General features: G+C 44.9%; 1 protein-coding gene across 1 annotated transcript in view; it reads left to right on the forward strand.

Moving 5' to 3' along the window:
* Positions 1–13,989, forward strand: part of LOC142255070 (serine/threonine-protein kinase D3-like) — a 100,551-nt gene extending 86,562 nt beyond the window's left edge. Inside the window, exons 17-19 of the mRNA XM_075326513.1 lie at positions 5,732–5,999; positions 7,698–7,783; positions 10,215–13,989. Coding sequence (XP_075182628.1) covers positions 5,732–5,999; positions 7,698–7,783; positions 10,215–10,394 — 534 coding nt within the window. The 3' untranslated portion in view covers positions 10,395–13,989. The remainder of the gene's footprint in view (positions 1–5,731; positions 6,000–7,697; positions 7,784–10,214) is intronic.
* Positions 13,990–18,046: the final 4,057 nt, after the last annotated feature.

Here is an 18,046-nt window from a genome sequence, read left to right on the forward strand (position 1 = left end):
TCTCACACGTGAGTAACAGAGACAGGGAAGATCTACTGAAGGGAGTTGCCGCACCCGCACCGAAATGGTCACACAACCCAAAACACCAACTCGGACCTGACTCCCTGAAAGGCCATCGAGATGTTTCTCATACCTCCTCAAGGACCAGAGGGGAGGCCGCAACAAACTGTCAACAAGGGGAGAGGAAAATATTCTGGAAGATACAAATACCCAGAGGGAGAAAACTAAATCAGGTTCATATAAGTTCATATGAGAAGGAAAGATAGAGCTACAAACAAGTGGCTCAAGGAAAACCTTCCAGGAACCTAAAATAGGAAAAAGTGCTGGGAAGGCAAAAAAAGACTCTCTGTAGGAACTAAACTGGTGTTTACCCAATGAGGAAAACCCTTAAGCTTAAGAGCTGGAACTTTTAAATGCAAGTCCAACTAGAGTTATAGCCAGCAAGGAAGTGCAGCTATAGGTGAACATATAAAATGCAACCCAGGATGTGATAGAACAGACTAAAATGGGAAAATCAGAAACACCTGGAGAGGAGCGAACCAAGAAGGGAGAATTAAGACAATAGGAACCATCAGCATTTGGATAAGGAAGAAAAGGCAACAGCCCTGCAGACAGAGGAACTGGCCATGTGGCAAACGGTCATTGGATTGACTCTCCAAAACAAGCCATGCCAGACATGCAGTGTGGCTATAATTAACAGCCATACTCCATCGTGTACAACTAGGATTGGAAACCTTCATCCTAGACGTTTAACCATTGCTGCACCATAATCATTGCTTGCTTGCTGAAAATCATGACTACCTTGACCATAAGGCTGGGGCCACATGGGGATTACTGCGATCCCCTCGCATGACACTTGGCTCACGCTGGCAGCACAACAGAACCAAGTGTTATGCGAGTGTCCCTGCAACTGAGGTCCAATCGTGTGAGCGGACCTCAGCTGCGGGGGCGGGCTGAGGAGGGGAGGGAGGGATTTATCTCTAGCTGGCTATTGCCATTCGCACCCTGCACTCGCAGTACACCACTGTTCCACGAGTGCAGTGCGATTTTTTTCTCGCCCCATAGACTTGAATAGGTGCGAGAGAAAACAGGATCGCATTAGTGTCGCAGCATGCTATGATTGTTTTCTCGGTCCGATTAGGGCTGAGAAAATAATCACTCATGCGGCTGACACACAGGCTAATATTGGTCCGAGTGGAATGCGTTTTTTTTTTTTTTTTATCACACTCCACTGGCACCAATTTTCATGCCGTGTGGCTTAGGCCTAATAAAGGGTCTCAGGTCTGCATTGTGATAGTGTCTGTTAGGTTACATCTGAGGTTGTCTCTAAAGGCCCCGTCACACGCAACAACATATCTAACGATATATCGACGGGGACACGGATTCCGTGACGCACATCCGGCATCGTTAGGGACGTCGTTGCGTGTGACACCAACGAACGACCGTTAACGATGGCAAATACTCACCAAATCGTCCATCGTTGACACGTCGTTCATTTTCAAAAAATCGTTGATTGTTGAGGTCGCAGGTTGTTCGTCGTTCTTGAGGCAGCACACATCGCTACGTGTGACACCTCGGGAGCGACGAACTACAGCTTACCTGTGTCCACCGGCAATGAAGAAGGAAGGAGGTGGGCGGGATGTTACGGCTGCTCATCTCCTCCCCTCCGCTTCTATTGGGCGGCCGCTTAGTGACGCCACACGAACCGCCCGCTTAGAAAGGAGACGGTTCGGTGGCCACAGCAACGTCGCTAGGCAGGTAAGTCCGTGTGATGGCTCCGAATGATATTGTGTGTCACGGGCAGTGATTTGCCCGTGATGCACAAACGACGGGGGCGGGTACGCTCGCAAGCGATATCGCTAGCGATATTGCTGCGTGTGACGGGCCTTTACAGCCAGAAAAAATTGTTAAAAGTCAAAGTCACTAAACAATTCAAGATGTTGTCAACTACTAGACACCCGTTAAAGAAGTTGTCTGGGACAATTTAGTTGTTTTATTTATTTAGGCTGGAGAACTAACAGTTAGGTAGTTACTAACTCCCTGCCTGCTCCAACCGTCTCCAGCTAAAAGCGGACAAGGACCACGTTTTTAGAGATTCTTCTGCTCGCAATCAACAGAGAAGCTTTTTCTCTTTTGCTTTGCTCAGTTGACGGGGCATGACTGGAGACATCATGCTGATTGACAGCCGACTCCCCACAGTTCGGCAGCAGGGAGTCTGCTGCCAATCAGTGTGACATTGACAGTCACAACACAATGACAGAGCAGTCCGGAAGAGAAGCTGCTGCTCTGTTGACGTGATGTCAGCAGAAGTAGCAGGAGTGGTCCGTGTCGGCTCAGAACTGCACCGGGCAGAACAGACAGGTAGTTAGCAACTACCTGACTGTTAGTTCTTAGGCTGCTTTCACACTGCGTTATTACCTACGTTCACTGGTCCCGAAAATGGTGGAAGACATAGCACACAGTGTCTCTGTCTGCACCATTATAGTCAATGGCCCCATTGGCGCATGTGTCCGAAACGTGTTTTGTGGGGGGGTTCGGACGGAGGCCCTGAGGGGACCACTGAACGTAGGTAATAACACAATGTGAAAGGGGCCTTAGGAACAGTTAAAAAAAAACTAAAATAGTCTCAGACAAACACTTTAATCAATGTTCAAAGGAAGGTGATATTTTCTTAAAAAAATAAATAAATAATAATTTATACTCCCCTCTCGAACTGCTTCACCTCATTTGTAGTGAGCACTGTTTCTTCCACTTGGACAACATGAGAACGCTGCAGATGATCAGCGGCCACTGACTGACACATCACAGCTGATTTGCGGGGGACACAACACTGAGTACAGGGGAGTGGTGTCAGTCCAGAAAGTATCAATTTTTTTCCATCTTCCAGGACCCCATTAATAAGCGGTTGTCAACTTTAATGGAAACAAATTCAAACTTCTTCTTTAATAGATATATATTATTTAATTAACGTAGCAAAACATATAAAAAATATCTTGTAATATACAGTGCCTACAAGTAGTCTTCAACCCCCTGCAGATTTAGCAGGTTTGATAAGATGCAAATAAGTTAGAGCCTGCAAACTTCAAACAAGAGCAGGATTTATTAACAGATGCATAAATCTTACAAACCAACAAGTTATGTTGCTCAGTTAAATTTTAATAAATTTTCAACATAAAAGTGTGGGTCAATTATTATTCAACCCCTAGGTTTAATATTTTGTGGAATAACCCTTGTTTGCAATTACAGCTAATAATCGTCTTTTATAAGACCTGATCAGGCCGGAACAGGTCTCTGGAGTTATCTTGGCCCACTCCTCCATGCAGATCTTCTCTAAGTTATCTAGGTTCTTTGGGTGTCTCATGTGGACTTTAATCTTGAGCTTCTACCACAAGTTTTCAATTGGGTTAAGGTCAGGAGACTGACTAGGCCACTGCAACACCTTGATTTTTTCCCTCTTGAACCAGGCCTTGGTTTTCTTGGCTGTGTGCTTTGGGTCATTGTCTTGTTGGAAGATGAAATGATGACCCATCTTAAGATCCTTGATGGAGGAGCGCAGGTTCTTGGCCAAAATCTCCAGGTAGGCCGTGCTATCCATCTTCCCATGGATGCGGACCAGATGGCCAGGCCCCTTGGCTGAGAAACAGCCCCACAGCATGATGCTGCCACCACCATGCTTGACTGTAGGGATGGTATTCTTGGGGTCGTATGCAGTGCCATCAAGTCTCCAAACGTCACGTGTGTGGTTGGCACCAAAGATCTCGATCTTGGTCTCATCAGACCAGAGAACCTTGAACCAGTCTGTCTCAGAGTCCTCCAAGTGATCATGAGCAAACTGTAGACGAGCCTTGACATGACGCTTTGAAAGTAAAGGTACCTTACGGGCTTGTCTGGAATGGAGACCATTGCGGTGGAGTACGTTACTTATGGTGTTGACTAAAACCAATGTCCCCACTGCCATGAGATCTTTCCGGAGCTCCTTCCTTGTTGTCCTTGGGTTAGCCTTGACTCTTTGGACAAGCCTGGCCTCGGCACGGGTGGAAACTTTCAAAGGCTGTCCAGGCCGTGGAAGGCTAACAGTAGTTCCATAAGCCTTCCACTTCCGGATGATGCTCCCAACAGTGGAGACAGGTAGGCCCAACTCCTTGGAAAGGGTTTTGTACCCCTTGCCAGCCTTGTGACCCTCCACGATCTTGTCTCTGATGGCCTTGGAATGCTCCTTTGTCTTTCCCATGTTGACCAAGTATGAGTGCTGTTCACAAGTTTGGGGAGGGTCTTAATTAGTCAGAAAAGGCTGGAAAAAGAGATAATTAATCCAAACATTGTTCTTTGTGCCTGAAATACTTCTTAATACTTTAGGGGAACCAAACAGAATTCTTGTGGTTTGAGGGGTTGAATAATAAATGACCCTCTGAATAAACTTTTCACAATTTAAAAAAAAAAAATAAAAAAAGAAATAACATTCTTTTTTGCTGCATTTCACACTTCCAGGCTGATCTACAGTCCAAATGTCACAATGCCAAGTTAATTCCGAATGTGTAAACCTGCTAAATCTGCAGGGGGTTGAATACTACTTGTAGGCACTGTATCTCAACGTTTGTCTAAAAAAGGACAATAACGTTATAGTGTATTCATTTTAATGGTTGATGCTATTAAAAAAAGAAAAAATATTAATATAATAGTAGAATTGATTTTTTTTATGCATTTCCCTTTTGAGTGAATGTAATTGAAATTAAACTATAATGTACCGTATTTTTCAGATTATAAGACGCACTTTTTGCTCTCGAAAATTTGGGAGTAAAATGAGGGGTGTGTCTTATAATCCAAATATACCTTACTGGGAGGTGGTGGAGAGGGGTCACAGAAGGCGGAGGAGATGCTGCGGGCGCTGTACTGCAGGCTGCTGGGCGCTGTGCTTGGGCTGCGAGCTTCTGTGCTGGTGCTCGCTGCAGGCAGTGATGTGGGGGCCATCATGAAAATGGCAGTGCAGCCTTCAAATAATGGCGCCCGGAGTCGGCGCGTGTGTAGATGAGGCTCTCGGCTCAAGATCTCATCTGCGCACGCGCCACCTCTGGCTCATTGATCTCCCAGCAGCGGACTTAAGGAAAATGGCGCCTGGAGGTGGCGCATGCGCAGATGAGATCTCGGCTTGTCACTGAGCCGATAGCTCAATCTACGCACTTGCCGATTCCGGGCGCCATTTTTTTTAAGCCTACACCGCCAACAGTTTCTGGATGTTGGCTACTTAACAGCACCCGCAGCAAGCATTTGGCATACCCACCGCAGCATCGCCCTACCCTTCATTATCCCTGCCTTCTGTGACCCTGCTCCACCACTGCTGCCACCCTCCTCTAGTAAAACACCACCAGATTGTTAGACGGACCCCCCTTTTTTTTTCTCTAAATTTGGGGTGTGTCTTATAATTCGGTATGTCTTAAAAGCTGAAAAATATGGTATTTACCCGGAAATAATGTTATGTATAGCCAAAAATAGTTGAGTAGCCTAAAATTTTTAAATGTTATGCTTGATGGAATCCTAAACATATTTTGTAAGTTCCCAAATTGTTAGGTCATTTTTATTTTACGGTGAAATATATATGAAGTATAAATAAATATATGTGAGATAAATCTGTTTTCTGGAATTGTTAACAAGCAGTTAACCGGTTTCTTCTGATCTTTGTTATTATTTATTTTACGGTTTTAATTTTAACATTCTTTTATATTTACAATTTAAGATAAAACTTTGTGACTTCGGCTTTGCTCGGATCATTGGTGAAAAGTCTTTTCGAAGGTCGGTTGTTGGAACTCCTGCGTATCTGGCCCCAGAGGTTTTGAGGAACAGCGGTTACAATCGGTCACTGGATATGTGGTCTGTTGGAGTGATAATCTATGTCAGCCTTAGTGGCACCTTCCCCTTCAATGAGGATGAAGACATTAATGATCAAATACGAAATGCAGCATTTATGTATCCTAAGAACCCGTGGAATGAGATCTCAAATGATGGTGAGAATCCGATTTACAAATGTTATAGAGATTGAGTTAAACATTTTTTTACAGATTAAAGAAAAAACCTTAGGGATGTTTTAACACCCAACTGTTTCTCCCTTAAAGAAGCATGTTGTCACGCAGTGACTACTGGGTTCCACCAGGTACACGGAAACCCCTGGCGAGCGCCACAACACACAGGGTACACAATACAACGGTGGGTCATGGCACTAGGGAGAGAAGAGCAAGGTCCCCTCCTAAACTGACCTGAGGCTGATCCCTGCACTCCCGAACATCCCTATACAGGTTCTTTCACCTTAACGCCAATCGCGTTAGCTATTCCTGCTTTCCCACTGCCCTGCTCACTAGGCAGGACTGAGTCCAGGGAAAGTTAGGGATCTTTTCCTGGACTCAGTCCTGCCTAGTGAGCAGGGCAGCGGGAATGGTAGTCCCACTCTAGATTAAAGACACAGAGAGGATTAGACAGATGAGTAAAATAAACAGCAATCATACAAAGCACTCCAAACAACAAGAGGTAATAATGAGGGACAGGCAAAACCCAAAAGGACTGAGGAAAGGAAAAAACAGCACAACTTTCAAACAGAAAATGTTCTCAGAATGGCTTCCTGGTCCTCAGCTCACAGGTTCCGTCTAGAGGCAAGTAAAGCAGAAACTATCACCAACAATTACCTGGACTAGGAGGGAAGTCTTTATAGCAGAGCTAATTAGCAATAGAGAACAGCTGTCTAAAGCTTTCATTCACAGTATAGGAGACCAGAGGATCTACTTAACCCTAGCAGCGCTGGATATAGGAGAATCTGCACAGCCAGCATTAATAACCTGAGCAAATGTGTATGAAGATCTGTGCTGTGATATTCTGACAGGGATAGGCATGTGATCGGCGATGGGGTGAAATAACCCGTATAGGGACGTTAGGGAGTGCAGGGATCAGCCTCAGGTGACCCTGCTCTCATTTCCTTAGCGCCACGGCCCACCAATGTATCGTGCACCCTGTGTGTTGCGGTGCTCTCTGGGGGTTCCTGTCTACCTGTCGGAATCCCATTAGTCACTGAGTAACAGTTATTTTTTAACTCTATATTTGTTAACTTTTCTAAATTTGCTTAAATATTGGTAATCTGATAATTTTTTCTTTCATAAAGATTGTTATGCTTGACAAGTAAATGGAGTTTAGGAGGGTTATTTATATTCTGTCCAAAAAATTTCTGGATCACATGTGAGGACAGTAGGGAAACAATTTGGGGTTTCTCAACTAGGATTTACTATAATATCCAACTCTTAGAAAGAAAAATGCAGTATCAGTATGGACTATTCACACAGAAGTGTAAGGCCGGTGTCACACTTGTGATTTCCTCGTGTGTATCTCACGCGAGTTTCGCGGTGCATCACCCGACATGGACTCACACTCTCCTCACAGGAGCTTCTCAGCTGCATAGAGATGCATGCAACCGACCCGCTTCTGTGAGGAGAGTGTGTGTCCGTGCCGGGTGATGCACCGTGAGACTCGCGAGAGATACACGCGAGGCAATGGCAAGTGTGACACCGACCTAAATCCATTCATACTGCCTCTCAAAAATACATTTTGCAATACTTTTCTCAGATTGAATTTCACGTTTGCTATCTTAAATGCGGCTTTACATTCTTTGAACATGGTGTGATACAGTGTGGAACATTTATAGTGTTTGTTTCTCTCCTTAGCAATTGCCCTTATCAGCAGTCTGTTACAAGTACAAATCAGAAGAAGGTTCAGTGTAGACAAGGCGCTGAGCCACCCCTGGATGCAGGTACATGGTTTTCTTCTTTTTATTAGTTCATCCTTGTGAGTACAATAGTATGATTTGTATACTTGATTGTGGCCAATATTCAAAAAGTGTTACTGTGTCTGGATCCCTCCTCACCCTGCCTGATTAGATTCCTAATACTATAAAAGATTTCTTTAGAATTCACCATCTTTCATTAATTTTCCAAGTCAGAAGCCTCTCATACAGCCAAAACGTATTTCTTGCTTCGCACTGCTGAGGAGCAACACCCTGAAACATGTCTGCAATAGAGTTTCTGGTTTAGTTTTTATCCTAAGTCATGTAGAAAGTCTTGTTAAAGGGTCGGTATTGACTTTTGGGCCCCTTTCACATTGCGTTTCAGTGGCTCTCTCGGGGCATACGTCCGAAATCCCGCCCCTCCCCCCACAAAATGAGTTTCGGACTTATGCGCCGACAGGGCCATTGAGTATAATGGAGCAGACAGAGCAAGCATATGCTCTGTCTTGCATCATTTTCAGGTCTATACGCTTTCTGCAGGCAGATGCCCAGACATAGCAGACTACGTTCAGGTGTCCGCCTACAAAAAGCGTATTCACCCAAAAATGGTGCAAGACAAAGCATACGCTTGCTCTGTCTGCTCCATTATACTCAATGGCCCTATCGGCGCATACGTCTGAAACTCATTTTGTGGGGGGAGGGGCGGGATTTTGGACGTATGCCCCGACGGAGCCACTGAAACGTAATGTGAAAGGGGCCTTAGGATTGCTAAATCCAGTATGTGGCACTAGAGATCAAATCCTCTTCCTCTCTGAGAGGGCAATTTGTATACGTACCACCCCAAAACTTAATTTGCTGCAAATTGAAGTAGTGCAAAGCATCAAATAGATAAGATTGAGGAGGAGGGCGGCAAGATCTTTAGATAATATTGAGGGTGAAGAGACAATATTCCAATTATGCCAATAGAAGAGCAAAGTAAACTTGGATTTTGGACTATACAAATCTACTGTATTTTTCAGATTATAAGACTCACTTTTCCTCTCAAAAAGTTGTGAGGAATCTGAGTGCGTCTTATATTCCGAATGTAGCTTACCGGGCAGTGGAGAATGATCACAGGAGGCAGGGGCGATTTTTCAGGCACTCCTGCTGCTGTGCTCACCGAGGGGGGTGAGGCAGGGGTCATCCTACCCTGAAAATGGAAAATGTCAGCGGTGCGGGCTTCAAATATTGGCTCCCGGAGTCGGCGCGTGCGCAGATGGAGCTCTGGCTCAAGATCTCATCTACATGCACGCTGACTCCGGCCCATTGATCTACCTGCAGCGGACTTAAGGAAAATGGCGCCCGGAGGTGGTGGGATGCACAGATGAGATCTCGGCTTGCCATTGAGCCGATAGCTCAATCTGCGCACACGCTGACTCCGGGCGGGATTTCTTTGAAGCCCTCACCACTGACAGTTTCTGGATGTTCCTCCTGCCTTACAGCGCCCACAGTGAGCTTCTAGGACACGCGCTGTACCCCCCCGCAGCATCACCCTACTCAACCATCACCCCTGCCTCCTGTGACCCAGCTCCACCATCGCTACCGCCCCCTCCAGGTAGTAGCGGTGGTGGAGTGAGGTCACGGGAGGCAGGGGTGGTGGTTGAGTAGGGTGATGCTGCGGGGGGTACAGCGCGTGTCCTAGAAGCTCTGTGAGGCAGGAGGAACATCCAGAAACTGTCAGTGGTGAGGGAGGCAGAACTCATATTTTTTTCCCCTTTTTTTTTTCTCTAAATTTGGGGTACGTCGTATAATCCAGTATAATCCAGTGCGTCTTATAAAACGAAAAATATTGTAAGTAAGCATTATACTCATTTCACTGCTCACCTCTCTGGCTTCTCAGCTACTCACCACCACCTGTCCGGTCTTCTCCGTATCTTCTGATCACCGCCACTCGCATTGGAATCTTCAGTCTTCTTGCACTGTGATGGACAGAAGGTTCCCAGGTGCCATGACATAAGAAGTTTGGCACAGCGCGAAAGGACCTAAGCGTGAGTGGTGGTGGATCAGAAGACGCAACGAGGACTGGAGGCGGTGAGCAGGGATGGTGCAAGAGATGAGAGTGGTGAGATGAGTATACCGATTTTGTTTTTAACTGTTTGATAGCACATTATGACAGCGGCCTTCATTTTACTGAATGGTCACAGAAGCGAATTACAAAAAAAAATACCATTTCGGCGAATGCAGATTTATTTTGGTAGAGTTTAGTTTCACTTGAATTTACTTGCTCATCTCTAGTCGCCATCCTATTGACCTTAAAGTCCGAAAAGTCAAGATCATTTCTTTTAGAACTCGAACATTCCTTTTAGAGTTTTCCTTTATCTTCCCAGTCAGTGTTAAGTTTGTAATGCACATCCGCATGGATTTATCGATTCTAAAACGTAAAATACAACTTTACTAAATCATATTTTCTCAATTTCAGGATTTTCAAACTTGGTTGGACCTTCGGGAGTTAGAGACCAAAGTTGGACAAAGGTACATTACTCATGAGAGTGATGATGCACGCTGGCAGCGATTTGCAGAGGAATGTGGAATTGAATATCCACAACATTTTGTCATGGGACCCCAGTATGACGAAACTGAAGAGGAAGATGAAGAGTGAATGTTAATATTGTTCAAGCCAAAGACTTTGCACTCTGCGCAATATATTTAATGCTTCGTATGTCAGTTTGCATATTATGTTCAGTGCCATGAAGGTTTTGCTAAATACGGAGCTGTAAAGGACAGTAAGAATATATTTCTTATTATATATAATATATTTGTAAACATAAAAGGTTTCATATCCAATTCATTTAAATCCAAAACTTAAGTTCATGTTCTAAATGTCACTGTACCCAAAATTCATCTTCTAGAGATAAATACATTCAATGCAGGATAATACCTCTAACTAGAGATGAGTGGACCCGAGGAAGTTCGGTCCGGCAGGTTCATCCGGACTTTAGATAAAGTTTGGTTTGGGACCCGGACTTGACCTACACCCCAATGGAAGTCATTAATTGGGCAGTTCAGGTCTCCGCCACATGCAGCCACCCATAAACAGATCACCTCCGGGAGCGGGTGGGCAGGGTTTTCCCATTATTTTTGTTTGGTGCACTCTGTTGAGTGCGAGCCGATCAAACACTGCAAACGGCTCGCACTGGGCTGATCACTGAGCATACCCAAGCACAGCGATGCTTGCGCGAGTGGTTTGCATACGTAAAGTACCCAAAGCCCGAACCCGACCTCAGTTTTTTGGGGAAAGTCTATTTTCAGTATGAAAACCAAAGACCGAACCTCGGCTTCGTTCCTCTCTACCTCTAACCAATGAGAGACATTTTTAACAAACGTCTAAGAGATTCTAATGTATGAAAGAGAGATTTGCTTGGTGAATTCTGGGGAGTTGAGAGTCGATATTTGGGAGATCAGGGCTCCAGGAAAAGGTTTCTTTGATATTGAGAATAGGGAAGCTAGGCCTAAAGAAGAGTTGGTTATTTTTCCAAATCAATAAGGCACAAAAAAGGAAAATTCATGTTTCGGGAAAGTGTGAGTCTTTGTGCCTTCATAAGAATGGGTTTTTTAGACTCTGGGAGTCTACCCTTCTTTGGTGAGTAACATTAGGGTTAGGGTTATGTCAAGATTGGATTGCCCTAACATGTGTGTTTTAATTTCTATATGGTCTTTTTTGGCCACGAGGGTCCATTTACCTACTACTAATCTAAACCTCTTTGTACATTTTTCATAACAAGCAGTCTTTGTGATCATTTTGGTTGTTTAGTTCCCCGAAGAAAGTAGCGATAGATTCTAATTAGTGATGGGTGAATAATAACTATACGTGGTCGGATTATATATACGGAATCCCAAAGTACTAGTCCGGTATTCTTCGCGAATAACAAACCTAGTTCAATTCAATGGGGAACCAAACATTTTACTTGTCGTGACAAATACTGGAATAGTGCTCGGTATTTGGAAAGTTTTATCCGAATACGAAATATTACGATTCACCCATCACTAATTATATTATTTCCTAACCAATTCTGTAATAAACACATGTAAATAATTACTGTGCTTATCATTTTATAAGACCCACCGGATTATAAGATGTACCTCAAATTTAGAGAAAAAAAAAAGGTAAAGACAAAATAAATGAGGTCCATCTTATAATTCGGTGGGGTCTTATCAGGGGGCAGCAGCGGTGGTGGAGCGGGGTCACAGGAGGCAGGGGCAGTGGTTGAGGAGGGCGATGCTGTGGGCGGTGTGGCAGGTGTCCTAGATGCTCACTGCGGGCGCTGTGAGGTAGGCAACATCCAGAAACTGTCGGCAGTGCGGGCTTCAAAGAAATGGCGCCTGGAGTCGGCTCATACAGAGATTGAGCTATCGGCTCAATGACAAGCCGAGATCTCATCACACCACCTATGGTCACCATTTTCCTTAAGTGCTCTGCTGGGAGATCAATGGGCCAGATGCGGTGTGTGTGCAGATGAGATCTTGAGCCACGAGCTCCATCTGCGCATGCACCGCAATGCTGACATTTTCAGGATGGCCCCTGCCACAGCGACCCGCAGCCCTTAGCTCAGTGGCCCGCAGCATTGCTCCTGCTTCCTGCAACCCCTGTCCACCACCTCCCGGTAAGCTACATTCGGATTATAAGTTGCACCCCTCATTTTCCTCCCAAATTTTGTGAAGAAAAGTGCATCTTATAATCCGAAAAAATACAGTATATGAGTTTATTACAGAATTGTTTAGGTAACTACATCGGTACTGCGTGAAGAATGTAAAGTAGTTGGTTAAGGATAGACATCTTTAGATTTAGATTAGATTTTCTTGCCTATCCATGAAGCCATGGGCACAAAAGAAGAAGTTTTGGAATCTTATGTACAAGAAGAATGATATTCTAAGAATATTATTCTTAGGAAAAAGTTGGAGGAAATGTTAATACCTAGATATGAAGTATGTAAAGCAGTTGGTAAAGGATAGACATCTGTAGATAGTTTTTCCTGCCTATCCACCATGCCACCAGCCATGAGCAAGAAGGAGAAGGTTTGGAAATGTTTTCGGAAGCTTATGTAAAAGAGGAATGATGATCACCGTATAGAGTAGGAAAAGGTTGGAGGAACTGTTAATGACTAGATATGTTTATGTTATATCTGGTCATTTAAAAAAGGGTATGATGAGGTAGGATCTCTCTAGAAAGATCTTCTTTCAAAAATATAATACAACTAGTGATAAGTCAATAGTAACTATTCAGGTTCGGATTATTCGTAACGAATCCCAAAGTACTATTCCAGTATTCGTCACGAATAAGGAACCTAATGCAAATCAATGGGGAACCCGAGCATTTTTCATGAATATTTCCCAGAAAAATGCTGAGGTTCCCCCATTGACTTGCTTTAGGTTCGTTATTCGTGATGAATATCTGAATAGTAGTTGGGATTTGTTACGAATAATCTGAACCTGAATAGTTACTAACGAATAAATACTATTACTAATCACAACATTATTCTCAAAAATTCCCCCAACAAGACCAGATTGTTACTTATCTGAACGTAGATATTGTCCAAAAGCAATTTCATAGGTTGTCAAGAATTCCTTTAAAACCTTGACTAGATGATATTGGGTTGGGGTTATCAAAACAACCAAAACTTCTAATCCCAACTTTCCAGATAGAAAGTACAAAATCAAACTGATTCCTCAGTTGACATTCAACTGGGTCCCATCCACTTTTTATCGAACTGGCATCATGAAATTGTGGTCCCCATCGGTTATCTTTTGAAACTAATAACACCACAGCCTCCAATTTCACATTCAATACTGCTAAGGCCGCGCTCACATCAGCGTTTTTTTGCTGGATCCAGCACAAATGCGTTTCAGTTACATTCATTTACATTGGAATCGCGGTCACATGCGGTCGCATGCAAAATACCCATGATATGAGGGCGGCTTAACCTCATTCCGCCACCGATCCTTATCCTATTCACCACAGCTGCCTACTTTAGTATCCAGCCACACAACCATCTCATAAATACACATGCAAAGATAATATACATTTATTGTTGTCTGTCAAGACTAATTTTTAAAAAGAGCGGTATTATTTTCTTATCTGTTACTCGGTGTGAGTGCCAAAGTGTCGTCTCACTTGTACTCTGCTTTATTTCTCTCATTGTTTGTCCCATTGTTCTTACAGTTGATCATTTACCTAATAAAAAAAAAGAATTTGCAAAAAAAAAACCAGCTTTTATTTTGATTATTAATTTGTGAGTTCAAATAAAGAGAAATGGATAAAGAATGTTTTTAGGCTGCAAGTAACAAGACAAATTGCAACAGATTCCTATATCTATTCCTTGGAATTAATATAGGCTCAGAAGTAACAAGATGCCTTTAATTACATTGTATACATAACAAAATTTAGTATATTGGTTGTAATCCTGTCTCCTTAAAGGGGACCTGTCATAAACTTTACACCCTAAGGGTACCGTCGCACTTTAGCGACGCAGCAGCGATCCCACCAGCGATCTGACCTGGTCAGGATCGCTGCTGCGTTGCTACATGGTCGCTGGTGAGCTGTCAAACAGGCAGATCTCACCAGCGGCCAGTGACCAGCCCCCAGCCAGCAGCGACGTGCAAGCGACGCTGCGCTTGCACGGAACCGGCGTCTGGAAGCTGCGGACACTGGTAACTAAGGTAAACATCGGGTATGGTTACCCGATGTTTACCTTAGTTACCAGTGCACACCGCTTAGCTTAGCGTGTGCAGGGAGCAGGAGCCGGCACTGGCAGCGTGAGAGCTGCGAAGGCTGGTAACGAAGGTAACTATCGGGTAACCACCGTCGTTACCCGATGTTTACCTTGGTTACAGCTTACCGCAGGCTGTCAGACGCCGGCTCCTGCTCCCTTCACATTCAGGATTGTTGCTCTCTCGCTGTCACACACAGCGATGTGTGCTTAACAGCGGGAGAGCAACAATAAAAAAACGAACCAGAGCTGTGTGTAACGAGCAGTGATCTCACAGCAGGGGCCAGATCACTGCTCAGTGTCACACACAGCGAGATCGCTAATGAGGTCACTGCTGCGTCACAAAAACCGTGACTCAGCAGCGATCTCAGCAGCGATCTCGCTGTGTGTGAAGTACCCCTAAACCACCAATATCATTGTGTAGCCCTTTAAAAGATAAGCTAATCAATCCCATTGTGGCCCTAAAGCACTGCTCCAGCAGGGAAAAATTGCTGAAGTTGTGTCTGGATGATGCACTTCCAACTTCTTACATTCTCCAGTGGGAAGAGATTGCTGAAGTTGTGTCTGGATGATGCACTTCCAGCCTATCTCATTCTTCAACAGGGAGAAATTGTTGAAGTTGTGTCTGGATGATGCACTTCCAGCCTATCTAATTCTTCAACAGGGAGAAATTGTTGAAGTTGTGTCTGGATGATGCACTTCCAGCCTATCTCATTCTTCAACAGGGAGAAATTGTTGAAGTTGTGTCTGAATGATGCACTTCCAGCTTCTCACATTCTCCAGCGGGAAGAGATTGCTGAAGTTGTGTCTGGATGATGCACTTCCAACTTCTCACATTCTCCAGTGGGAAGAGATTGCTGAAGTTGTTTCTGGATGATGCACTTCCAACTTCTCACATTCTCCAGTGGGAAGAGATTGCTGAAGTTGTGTCTGGATGATGCACTTCCAGCCTATCTCATTCTTCAACAGGGAGAGATTGCTGAAGTTGTGTCTGGATGATGCACTTCCAACTTCTCACATTCTCCAGTGGGAAGAGATTGCTGAAGTTGTGTCTGGATAATGCACTTCCAGCCTATCTCATTCTTCAACAGGGAGAAATTGCTGAAGTTGTGTCTGGATGATGCACTTCCAACTTCTCACATTCTCCAGCGGGAAGAGATTGCTGAAGTTGTGTCTGGATGATGCACTTTCAACTTCTCACATTCTCCAGTGGGAAGAGATTGCTGAAGTTGTGTCTGGATGATGCACTTCCAGCCTGTCTCATTCTTCAACAGGGAGAAATTGTTGAAGTTGTGTCTGGATGATGCACTTCCAGCCTATCTCATTCTTCAACAGGGAGAAATTGTTGAAGTTGTGTCTGGATGATGCACTTCCAGCCTATCTCATTCTTCAACAGGGAGAAATTGTTGAAGTTGTGTCTGGATTATGCACTTCCAGCTTCTCACATTCTCCAGCAGGGAGAGATTGCTGAAGTTGTGTCTGGACGATGCACGTCCAACTGTCAGGCTGCACTACTGAAGTTACTGAAGCCACAGGTGTAGGGGAGTGCAGCCCCTACTAAGGATGTTGCTTCACTGTGACTTTCAGATTGTGATGTACTGTGGCTTTAAGAGACTGGCTCACTAGCAGAGTGTAATGGTATGGTCCAGATCTCTCCTGCTCTTGGGAGCTAATTTGGTCTGATCGGAGAGAAGTGGAGAGAGGAGCAGGAAGTGGGACAGTGTGGATTCCTGGACGTGATGAGGAATGGAGATATAGGAGAGTTGGCATCCAGCCTGCCAGAACTCCTTGCCTGATGAGCCCAGCTGTGCAGTAAATTGGGGAAAAGAAGTCCTGCATCACCCTCCTGGAGTGAAGCGCGCACCACTGTACTGACAAGCCGCAGAGCTGACTGATTCTGCGGACGGATCCGTGAGTTGACGGATCCGTGAGTAGTGCCCAGTACATGCCTCCATAGTGAGAGTGCGGTATCTGCACGGGGTCTTTAGAGGAGACCAGCCAGGCGAGTGGATTACGTAGGATTGGTTAATGTTGTATATGTGCATATCGCTGTATTGCTATTTGAACTTGCATTGCTTACTGTACTAGTTGTGGCGACCTGGGCCATCTGCCTCAGCTAAACTATACATTGTTGTATCTTTTACCATTTGTTCCTTCTTGCTCCATCTGGCCACTGTTCCGCAGCTTACGTTTGTTACCCAATAAACAACTTTCTTCTTGGTTTACCCATTAAGTCTGTCTGATACTGTGGCTTGCTCTGCAGAGCAGAGGGCCCTCGGTTCATCGCTTCAAGCAGGGTCACGGTTATCAGGATGGAGGCTGCGGAAAGCCATGAGGGAAGTCTTGCATCTGGCGCTAATATGGCTCGCGCTGCCGTGGGAAATGGTGGAACCCCTGCAAGGACCCTCCCGGTGACACTATATTTAATGGTCCAGGGTCTGATAGTAATAATCAGAACAAGTAGAGCACAGTAATACAGGCCAACAGCACCACTCAAACAAAATGATACAACCGGCAGCGTTCTGGGAGAGACTGCTCAGCTAAGTAGCTGGGCAATCAGTGGGAACATGGAACAACCCAGCACCGCCCAGAAAAAGATTGGACAACTGAGATGTCAATAAACTCCCCAACAGCTTAGCACAACCCAGTACCTGATTGGACGATTGAGCTGTCACTCACCAAACTGACCTCTCAACACCCTGATTTCATGATCAACGTAAACAGTAAATTGTTGCGTCCTAGAGGTGAGGAACCGCAACAGTCATTATGCCCAGTAACCAGCTAACCAGGGAAATTCAACATCTGACAATGACACCAGTGCCAGTCTGCCCACTTTTTCTTGCCAGTGCAGTCACCGTTCACATTGCTATATCTATGCCCCAATACTGATTTATGACAAGCACCTCAGTCCCCAACCTCTGTGCAGCAGATTTTCTCGTTCTGCTTGCTGCTTATGGTGTATATCCTGACCGCTGCATCCCTCTGCACTATTTTCTGATAGCAGTGAAGGATGGGTTAGGAACCAGGCCAGATATTGTAAGAAGGGAAAATACTGGAACGTCTGCTTGTCTCACAAAAAAAATAGAAAAATGATTGGTCTCACAAGATGCCAACTAAAAAAGCAATGCAAAAGTAATAAAAAAATAATTTGGCTATCTCCATAATTCTATCAACCCTAAGGGGTACTTTGCACGCTGCGACATCGCTAGCCGATTGTAGCGGTGCTGAGCGTGATAATACCCGCCCCCGTTGCACATGCAATATCTTGTGATAGCTGCCGTAGCGAACATTATCGCTACGGCAGATTCACACGCACTTACCTGCCCTGCGACGTCACTCTGGCCGGCGACCCGCCTCCTTCCTAAGGAGGCGGGTCGTGGGGCGTCACAGCGACGTCACACGACAGGCGACCATTAGAAGCGGAGGGGCGGAGATGAGCGGGACGTAAACATCCCGCCCACCTCCTTCCTTCCTCATTGCAGGCGGGATGCAGGTAAGGAGATGTTCCTCGCTCCTGCGGCTTCATACACAGCGATGTGTGCTGCCG

The sequence above is a fragment of the Anomaloglossus baeobatrachus genome, chromosome 10 (assembly GCF_048569485.1).
Source record: "Anomaloglossus baeobatrachus isolate aAnoBae1 chromosome 10, aAnoBae1.hap1, whole genome shotgun sequence".
Classification (NCBI taxonomy): domain Eukaryota; kingdom Metazoa; phylum Chordata; class Amphibia; order Anura; family Aromobatidae; genus Anomaloglossus; species Anomaloglossus baeobatrachus.